Source organism: Aplysia californica, unplaced genomic scaffold (assembly GCF_000002075.1).
Source record: "Aplysia californica isolate F4 #8 unplaced genomic scaffold, AplCal3.0 scaffold00221, whole genome shotgun sequence".
Lineage (NCBI taxonomy): Eukaryota > Metazoa > Mollusca > Gastropoda > Aplysiida > Aplysiidae > Aplysia > Aplysia californica.
This window is the reverse complement of record NW_004797491.1, coordinates 900,383-911,634: the sequence shown is the minus strand read 5'-3', so window position 1 is coordinate 911,634 and position 11,252 is coordinate 900,383. Positions and strand designations below refer to the sequence as shown.

General features: G+C 38.2%; 1 protein-coding gene across 1 annotated transcript in view; it reads right to left on the bottom strand.

The window, feature by feature from the left end:
* Positions 1-9,836: 9,836 nt before the first annotated feature.
* FMRP (fragile X mental retardation protein) overlaps positions 9,837-11,252 on the bottom strand; it is a gene marked incomplete at its 5' end in the record, with an annotated part of 101,751 nt that continues 100,335 nt past the window's right edge. The window contains 1 exon segment of the mRNA NM_001204634.1: positions 9,837-10,609. Within this exon segment, the coding sequence (NP_001191563.1) occupies positions 10,076-10,609 (534 nt within the window).

Sequence of the window (11,252 nt, the reverse complement as noted above, 5' to 3'; positions counted from 1 at the left end):
ATGAATATTCCCCACAGCAAACGCATCACAAATGAATGCAAGCAAAGCAAAGGCATTCAAATAATACATATTTGGGAGTTGGACAAAAAAATTTTGTCGTGTGTTCGTCGACTGCTCCCTTAATACAATAAAGTACAAGTTCGCAGTTCGACCACCTTGGCAGCACTTTGTGCTCTCGGCCACCCTGTCTGAGAATCAATGAACAGCCTGGTCTGTGCCAGTGGCTATTGGCTGGAGACAGCTAGGATTTCCCCAGCGTCTTAACAACTAACCGGCTCAAACACAACCTCAACAATTCTTCAATGTGATGGCCAACAGTACAAAAGTGCCATATTGACAACAGAGCTGAAAAAAAATGGCAAAAGTTTTATGTAGTTTTAATAGAGGCAACTCGAGAGTAATGAGGAAGCAAATAAAGTACCATACAGTCTCAACAAGCCAACCTATCCCCCACTCTGGCTCTCCTGTCAGATTTTTGTGTCACAGCACAGAAATATTTGTTTGCTACCTCATCACTAAGCCAAACATACCACAAAAGAACTACCAGAATAAAAGATAAAAATAACAGAGGAGGCCATTTTTGAGAGCTGTGCAAATATTCTTCCTCTTTCATGACCAAATAGATTTGGGCGGGGGGGGGGTTGGTACATTTTTATTGGTTAAACTTTGGGTTACCTCAAAAGAAACTAAGACCTTTAGTAACTAGGAGCTGACAATTGGTAAGTAAACAACTATCTGTTAGAGCCATCACATGAACAATCTGAAGAAAATGTATGATTTCTCAAGGATTCTCATGTCAAGAAATGTTACAAAACGAGTCATCTTTACAATCCGGAGAGAATACCATTGTGGGTATTTCAAAAACCAGTATACAAGAAAGCTATATAACGCATCTTGTTTTCGAAAAGTAAGCGAAAAAGGTACAAAAAAAGGATTTAATATGGACACACAAGAGCTGCTTGCGCAGAACAAATGTTTGAATGCCAGAGAAAACACAATTGGGTAAGCTGCACAAGGCATATGACAAACTCCAATGTATTTTACTAGCCCTCATAATAAGGGTCAAATGGAGTCCCTCATTTTTCTTGAAACAGCTACGATATGTCACAACCAGTGAAAAGGTAAAAATGTATCCACACACTGTATCTTATTTAACTAATTAACTAATTTAGATCATTTACGAAGCAGGCTTCCCACACTGCCTGTCAGGGCCAACCTGGGATGAGAGGGTTACATCTTTTAAAAGAAAGATTGCGATTTATTCTCTCAACTCAGGATCGAACTTGGTGTAACCACCACATCACAGATGCTGGTGACTCATCCCAGTTTACTGGGAACTCAAATCTTCATCATATAATTATAATAACATAAGGCCAACACAAATCGCGACCTCAGTGCTTTCTTGTCGCATCTCCATGTTTTTAAACAGTGAAAATGTGACATCTTCTTCAGCTTACTCTTTGTTATGAACTGTTTTCACTGTTATTAAAAATGGAGATACGCCATGAAAGCACTGGGGTCGTGAAATATTAGCATAAAAATTCTGCCACTCCCAGATCTGAACAGAATTTGTCATTCTCAAGTGGATCGGTGAACGTGTCTCAAAACCTGGCAATGGATTCCTCCTTGACTAAATGTACAAAAAAATTTCATACTGTCAGAGACTTTGAAGTTTTTCATATGAACCATTAAGTTTCTACCCAAAATTGTATTTACTCATACTCCAGGACCCAAAGTTCTCAAAATTTGGGATATTAGGTTTGCTGCACAGAAATGAACAAATGTTTTGTACAGTTTTTATCAGACAGGAAGTACCAGAGAAAAGTTAAAGGCTAATCAAAACTGCTACAAAAACTAAATTCACAATGGATGTGTGTACACCAATTGTGACTGTGTTGAAGAACGCACAAAAAAAATTCTCATCTCTAAACTCTGGCAAGCAGGTACCCACATGTTCATTTAAATCCTTTTCATATTTGGGAAAGTTTTCCACTCAATGAAGTGTAAAATGTCACTGGCTGAGACCAACCCTGGCTCATTTCTGCACCAGAATTGATCTGAACCATTACTTTCAATACATACAGCAAAAAATAAAAAATAAATAACAACAAAAAACACACCCAAAAAAACACATTTGCACGAAAACACTTTTGAATACAATAAAAGACACTGTTGCTTTGATCACAACTGTCTGAAAATTATATAGTCCAGATTTTTAAAAATTACCAACTTTTTTATTCTTTTCCAAACTTTGAAACACAAAATAATTAACAAACACAAAAACTGAAGGGCAAAATGGTGATAACTGAGAAAAATTAAGTACAATTTTCTGCTTCACAAAAATTTAAATGATAATTTCCTCAGACTCAGTTATAAAATCCTTGACATAACAAAGTATAATTAATGAACAACTAAACCAATAGTTTGTCAACACAAACAAAATATGTGTCACGATGCAGTTGAATCAGGCACTCTTCAATTTTTGGGCATATGGAGTTATTTAAATCAACTTAAAGGTTATTCATTTGACTTGCTTTCGATGAAAAAATGTGTGTGTGCCTGGTGAAAGGGACCACATGTCGCATTTTGAAAAATCCCGTTTTTTGGCATTTTCTTGTACAGAATTAATTTCTGAACAATGTGCTTTTTAAATTTTGAAGATATCTTCAGTAGTTTTTTTTTAGATATGGGCGATTTTGTAAGGCAGGGTACGGAAACAAAGTTTTGAGAAAAACGGCTCTCAAGTTTCACCTTTGTCTCTGCAGAAAAAACAAAAACAGAACACCCTTTTTTCATAACAAGTCACCATTTTAGTAAAAAGGTTTTGCTGTTGCTGAAATATAATGTTAAATCATGTTCATAATTATTATTTTGTTTAAAAACTTGATACCCCCCTCCCTCCCCCTTCATCTCCTGCAACACACACACGCAAAAAAAAGTATCTTCACCACAGTAACTAGGGAACTTAACACTATCAATCATCAGGGTCAGAGGAAAACTTTTTGTTCCTTACCCACTTAACAAGATTGCCACATATCCAGATCTTAGAACCCAGACTCTCCCAGGAATAAATGAAATTTTGTTCTGTATACATGTCATTTAGAATTAAGAAAACAAAAATGCACTACAATGAGTAAGCTAGATCTAAACTAGATCTAGATCTAGGTTTATCAAGAAAGAACAGCGTAATGATAATTATTACTATTAATTATCATTATAATAAATAATTATTAGTTTGCTAAATCTAAATCCATTTCTATTATCACTGTTGTTTTTGTTGTTAATCTTTACCTGCTTCGCTCGGTTCTGCTTCAAGTGCGGGGTCTGGAACTGGCGATGGCACCACAGATCGAACTCATCTTCTTCCTCTTCTCCCAAATCGACGTCAGAAACGAAATAATCGCATATAACATCTCTAATGTCTTCTTCAGTTGCCATTCTGACATTCCAATGAGTCTAAGAGAATTGAGAAGAGACACAATTTCCTGCTCACGAATAGCAGTACTAGATCTAGATCTACTACTAACAGTACCGTGTTGTTGTGCTTCGAGACGACCTGACAACACAGTCGCTTCTCACAAACTAACTTTAAAAAGCAGCTCTGCAATAAAAGAACAGCTTCAAAGTGTTTATATTACGTCCTCAAAACAAATTCACCACCACATTGAACAGGAATTTCAAGAAATACGGTTTGCACAGGGCAGAAACAAGCGATACAAGTTTGCTCTCCAAAGAAACAAAAGGGTATGGATGCGCAAAGTTTCGCTTTGTTTACATGTTCTAGATATTCATGTGCACTACCTGCCATAGGAGAGCAGAGAGAATGACCTAAATTTTAGTATGCAATGTGATTGGGTCGACTTTATGAATGGACAAGAGAAACCATCCGCAATATTTACCCTGAAAGCCAGTTTCCTCACGCATTTTTTGGGATTATGCAATATACCTCGGGTTAAAAAACACCTTTTAAAATGTATTTTAAAGTCAAAATAACCCAAATCCTTGTAAATATCAATAAATAAATGGCTGAAGAATCCATTTTTAATGGAACTTAGTTTTTGCCAAAAATTCTATTTTCGACCTTTGAAGCCTGATATCTCGGTTTGAGAAAATGCGACATGTGGTCCCTTTCACCAGGCACACACACACAAATATCCATATATAATATCAGAAGTAAAATTAGCGAGAAAATGGCCCCCACAGTTCGGTGACTTCCATTGCTTAGGAGTCCCTTGTGCCTTGGGGGGGAGGGGGCTACACCTGAAGGCCTATCTCGTTTATTACTGGACCAAAGTTTACCTAATTCGGCACATAGAACAAGCATAGTAAAGAGTCTTAAAATCCGCAATGAAATTTGAGTTTCGTTTCCATACGGTGGCCATATTGCATTTTGTTTACATGTGTTACGAAATGAATACTGCACTTATCGCTCACTGAAATTGATTGCTTTTTTGCATGCGAGTTAAACATTAGATATATAAAAATTTGTCCGTTGTTTTTTTCCTAAACAAATTAGAATATCTATTTCATATTTCAAAAATCCAACAGACAAATTTTTTGTATTACATCTTCTCTTCATTCTGTGAAAATTTCATGAAGATTGGATGAATAATGGTGGAGTTATTCAAAAAACTATATAGAGAAAAGTTTTGAGAAAACGGCCGATAAAGAAAAATAAAATACTGACTTTATGAGGAAATGGCACAGACAAACATGCCAGGTATAGGAAAAAATACATTTTTTGGGGGGTTCATAATATGCGATGAAATAGTTGTAGGAGAGGCTGAGGAAGCTAAAAATGTCTACAACTCACAAATTCCATAATTTTGAGCTGAATCTTGACTTTGGTTAGCCTCCTCCCTTAATCAATGGGTTTTTTTTCAGTCTACACATAAAAGTGTTTTTGTATGGACATATGAGGTGTTGAGCCTCCCAACCCCACCAATAAAAGGAAAATATCCAAACTGAACGAAAAATGCAAATTTCTCAGACTTCATTATTCTGACGAGCGCCTGATTTCACCATGATGTCTCACATATAACAAATTTCAGTAAACTCCATCAGTATAACTGCTTTGAACACCTGGACTGCATGTACGGCCAATCAATCTCTGCAGTTGAGGAATTACACCAATAAACAATGTAGCCATATTGGCTGTGATCTTGAACAAATGCTTTGACACCCCTCTCCTCCAAGAATTATCACACAAAAATATATTTTAAAAATAGCATAAACAAATTCTTTTTTGTTTTCACCTTAAACCTGAATCAGTAGCAACCTACGTTCGAGTATATACATGAGTGTGTGCCTAAAGAAAGATACCAAAAGTCGCCACAGACCATTTTGAGCTACAGAGTGATAATGACAAAATAACTTTTTTGACCAAAATGTGTTTCAATTTAAAAAATGATAGTTCCACCATTTTTTTACAATGTGTTAAAAGAGTTTTCATTGATTTGACTTCTAAATATATTATTTAGAATTATTTTGAGGGTAGGGTATGTGTAGGGTATGTTTTAAAAAGAAAATGAAAACTGCTTTGAAAAGGTGGTAAAATCTATTCTCGAAGCATGTTTTCTCTTCCCAGCTATGTTTTAGCATTGAATTCTAATCATGAAATTGATTGCCAAATTGGAAATGAATTTTCCATGAATCAGAAACAATTGAATCGTTTGTTTTTTTTCCAAGTTTGTAGGTTTCTAAACTTAAAAGCTAATTTTCTCAAAATAGGGTGGGGCTGGGGGACCAGAGGGTTCTGTTTAGATTGCACTACTGTTGACGTTGACACACGTGCAGCCTTTAGCATCTGTTACAAAGAATGGAAAAAGATGTCTGCTTCCCCAGACCTAATTAAGTGGCATCTTACAACCCTAGGATTGGTGATGAGTGGTATCATACATTCCTATGATTGGCGACATCATTCCTACAGAATGATTTTCTTACCCTACCTCACAAAATGTGCTATATATATATCTCAAAAACCACTTGAGACATCTAAAAAATTAAAAAAACCACTGTGTTCAGCATTGCAAGTCCTATAAGCTTCATGGTTAAAATCCGACTTTTTGTACCTTTCTTTAGGCACACCACTAAAGCTTGATATATATATATATATGCCTTGATTTAACTTGTCACTGTACTTTAACTCTTTATCTCTGGCAAGCCGCTCTCAGCGGCTCGCGGTGGTAATCCCTCTGCCAGTGAGCGGTGACAGCGGCTCGGGCACATTCCTTTACGGCGACTTCGACATCAAATTACTTTTCGGAAATTGGAGTAAACAGGTCTTTTATACCGAAAATTCATTCATTAGATGAAGAACTATCAAAATAGGTCTGCTTGTTTCGATTTAATTACCCATTCAACGACGTTTTCGTCATTGCTCTCCTCAATACAGTGGGGTCTCACGGATCTATATCCCAGGCAAATGAAGAGAAGAAGCCAGTAGATTGCTGGTTCATGACAACTGTAGCAAGACAGTAGCCATTGATACTGCTGTGCACTTAAATCACAGCATTATTCACAGAAAGGAGTTGGGGCAAAGAGAGAAAAAGTTCTACCATCATTAGCATTTTCATTATCAGTTGGTTTTAACTTGTAATCGTCTCTATATTATAATATTACGGTTCTAAATATGATGCCAGTTTCAGAGTATTTAATGAAAGCAATGTGGCACTTCCGACCTTTGCAAAATGCATGACAAGATTAATTAGAAAAGACCTAATTTATACCAAAAAAAGACTCTGATAAGCCACTGGTGGCTGCTCTACCCAGCAACGACACAGAACTTGGTACACTGCACTAATCTCAGGGCTCAAAGCCACTGCACAAATCGGCTAATAATATCCTTCAGCAGTCGGGGAATTAAAAAGAATAAATCAGAATGCACAATAGACATCAAAGAAACAAATTTTCCTCCTGCAAGAGGAGATTAACAGTTACTTGAACAGACAGAGAAGAACATGTATGGTCTTCGAAAGAGTGAAACTCAAGTTCATCTCACCCCCCTTGCTGGCAAGCCTAAAATTCAACAAAAATGCTTGCAACTTCCAGGGGTGGATCAGGTGGTGATCGATCATGTGGAATTTACAACGTCATCCATGTGACAGAATAAAGTTAGTTAACTGTCACTCATCCAAGGTCCGATGAATCTTTTCTACTCAACATTCAGGCATAAAACACTACAAAAAGACTGCAACATTCCAACAATTGTAACAGGCTCTAGGTACATGAAAAATGGATGACAGTTAACTAAATATCACTTTCCTGTAAATGCCAATTCCCAATTGTTAAAGACGCAGGGAAGAAAAGGTCTCTTTCCCACCACAAGCGCTTGCTCCATGTAGAGTATAATAACAGGGTATCCAAAAATGGTTTGGATAAGCCGGACTTGTCCAGTGTCGAGGTCACATATGGATATGAACTGTTTTTCATCTCCATCAAATATTCCTAGCCCTCATTCAGGACAGCTGCTTGTTGGGGCTATTCTCAGTATCATCAAGCAAAATAAAATTAGATCTACCCCCCCCCCTCTCCACATGCTCCAAAACCCAATCATCCACTGTTCATGATTAACTTCAATACTTACAGATGTTGACAGTAATGTGTCTTAATCTACCAATCTTGGTAGGAAACAAGATCACTGTGCTGCCGTATCTTGTCTCCGTTTTTCGTTTGTTGTTGTTTTGTTTTTTTGTTGGGTGGGGCTGGGGCACCAGAGGGTTCTATGTTTAGATTGCACTACTGTTGACGTTGACACGCGTGCAGCCTTTAGCATGTTACAAAGAATGGAAAAAGATGTCTGCTTCCCCAGACCTAATTAAGTGGCATCTTACAACCCTAGGATTGGTGATGAGTGGTATCATACATTCTTATGATTGGCGACATCATTCCTACAGAAAATTACACAATAGGCCTACTTGAATTACAACAATGTACATTAAGATGCAATACTTTCCTTGTGGTGCCTCCTACTACGATGGGGCATAGGCAGGCTGTCTCACCATACACTACCACCCCTGGTCATAACACCAAACCTAAATAGTGGGGAACACCAGAACGAAAATTTCAAGTAAAACCAAAATACCCAATCATCCATACTTTTCATCAAAATTTGAGGAATAAAAATTTGCACTTATTTCAGGCACTGAATTTTTCCAAGTCTACATCTCCAAGTGGAAGATGACCATTTAGCAAAACGGTTTCTACTCAAAATGTGTCATGACATGGTGGAATCGGGCATTCATCAATTTTTGGGCATCTGAGGTAACTGGTATCATCTTAAAACTTGTTCATTTGACCATCTTTTAATGAAAAAATACATGTCTATCTTGAAAAATTGTCAAGATATTTGCTATTGAAGGAGGTCGGGGTCGCCTGGTTTCAGAGGTAAATTAGCGGGAAAATAGCCGACAAAATTTGGTGACCGACAAAATTTGGTGACTTCCAAAGCTTCAGTCCTTGGAAACTGAAAATTTACATTTGATGAGCCTTTAATCAACGTTCTTCAGTAAAATTCACATGGAAATGTCTTTTTCTATGGATAAAAAAGGGGTTGAGCCCCCCCCCACCCCAATTCCATTAAAATTGCAAAATGGACAGAAAAATGACAGTTTCTTTGATTTCATTATTTTGACGAGCATATGATTTCACCACGATGCCTCACATATTGAATAAAGTCAGGTCCCCCAAACCCTCGGGTGCACTAAAAATAGCTGACCAGATGGAAGTCTCCCATTGGCCTTTGCCATTTGCACCAAAAGTTGGCCACAAGACATTTGCCCACATTTCAAATAAGCTCAATGCTGTTATCACAAGCTACACAGAGGCAGTGGTTACTAGCCACAGAGACATTGCATGGGCTGAGGGTGGAGGAAAAGCACTTTATCCTTCCAGTCACCCCAGGCTAATGTTAAGAAATTACACACTATTCCAGTAGACAATGTTGTCATTAGTAGGCAGCCATGGTCAAAAGCTACACAAGTAAATCAAATGACAATCGCAGGGAAAGCAAATTTTCACACCATCAAAATGGTCTATTTATTTTACTCATCCAGCCATAAGTTTTGACTACCGAAAAAAATAGATCCGATTGCTAAAGGTGTGTGGAAAACTTTCAGTCCAAGCTGTCACTTCAAGGACAAGACACCAATATGCTCCGAGAATCTTTAAACCAGTATGCAAGACAAGTAGAAAAAAGGAGGAGTGAGCTGTGCAAATGCAGCTCAATCCAAGATGAATATAATTATCTATGGGACATTAGCAGAAAAAAACATTTGACTGATTGTTTCTGCAATACTGGCATCAACTTTGTTCCAGGGCTTTGTTTTTACCATAATTTTCCTTAAAATAGAAAGTGACATAAAGTTGGGCAAACATGGAAGTCAAAAACAGAAGTTACTGACTATTACAAGTCATTCATGCACAACCTAATTTTATCTGTCCTGCGACACTCAACTACAGGAAGGAGCAATCAAACTAACTATTTCATTCCCAACTTTTCATCACATATTACAGTATTTTTTAAATACCAGTAGAAAAAAACAAACTCTCTTTGGCTCTCCCAGAGCACATCCATCTATCCATTATATATGAAATACTATACACAGTCATAAAATCTTCACAATCCAGCAGTACTTCAGCCAAAGTCATGCAAAACCTCTACCACCCTCGCCTTCCCTGTACATGCAAACAATCAAAAGTCATCTCAGCAAAAGTGCAGAGGTCATGCATCTAGATCAACACTAGAATACACATTTCACCCAGAAAATAAATACTGATAAACACACTTATCTGGCACACTTGCATGAACATAAAGAATGGGTCATGTCAACAGTGAATTAATTTAGCATAGAACAATTTTTAATCAATCAAAAGTTTTTTTGTCACTCCAGGACATAATGCTTTCAGGCAGTATCTACATTAAAGCGTGACAAACATGCAGGCATCCACCACACGAAGACATACACACACATTCAGTCTCACCTTCGCACAAAATATGTTCAAGTATCTCAAACGCAAATACGCAAGAGGCAGACATTATGCTTTCTCCAAAAAAAATTCCCCCTTTGCCTCCCAACTATTCCCCATTCACTATATGCTCTTTTGTCTTGGAGTTGTTCAATTTGTTCTTGGCTAGCTTTGAGTCGGAATCGCTTCCGCTGTGGTGGCTCCCCGGTTGTTTCGTCCCCAGCTGGGAGGAATTTCCTCCGGCCCCTGAAGTGGCCGACGCAGTCGCAGAGCTGTTGTTGTTGCTCCCTCGAGGCCTGGGGTCCCGCGGCGGGCGCCCCTCGCGCTGCTCTTTGGGCCCGCCATCCTGCTTCAGCGAGCGATCACCACTGCCACCATTGACCGTTTGCACGCCTGGGCTGACAGAGCTCCTGCCTGCTGTTGAGACAGATCCGCTGGGGACCGGTGCAGAGTCAGCATCGCGGGGGCCAGAGTAAGCACCAGCCCCTCTGCCCTGGCGGCCTCCGCCACGGCCTCCTGAGCCACGCTCACTCCGGTAGTTAGAAATACTGGTGTCTGTCTCTGTGCCTGAATGAGTGCCATAGCTGCCTCGGGGACGGTTTTTCCTCCTTCGTCTCCGCTGGCGGTCATGTTGGTCATAATCTATAAAATGGCAATGAGGTTCTAGTTTTTTGGTTTTTTTAAGTTAGAAGAAAAAATACTACCAATTGCAACCTGACATCATATAGCAACTCACATACATCTTGTTCAACTATAAAGCAGAAGGAAACTACAGGCTGTCACTGTTAAAAAATCCTATCTCAGGATAAAAAATCCAACGTCCTAGTTTTTATTTTCTTTAAGTGGTTATACAAAAACAAGACTAACCCTTAACCAAATAGCAGCAACTTAATTGTCATTTTGGTGATAAATGAGTGAATTCATTCTTGCATTCTCAGATCAACAGAACAATGTAACAGGACTGAGTAGAAATATAATTCCAACAACAATTGGAATATTGCTTTCAAATAAAATGCTGCACATTCAGGAATTTGTGGATAAAGCTCTTGTTCTGCATATTATGATTAGAAACCTATGCTGACTTGCTTTCACATGTTTTGTGAGTGTAATTTTTATTGTCAAAACTTATTTATCTCGTCACCATCACCCATTCTGACCCTTGTAATGCATGCCCATGTTCAAAATGAATCCTTGTTTCATGTTTGAATGCATTCGTTATTTTCGTTCAAATTGATACGGTAAATTATACTTTATCTTTTGAGTGATGGCTATGCTTATATCTGCCC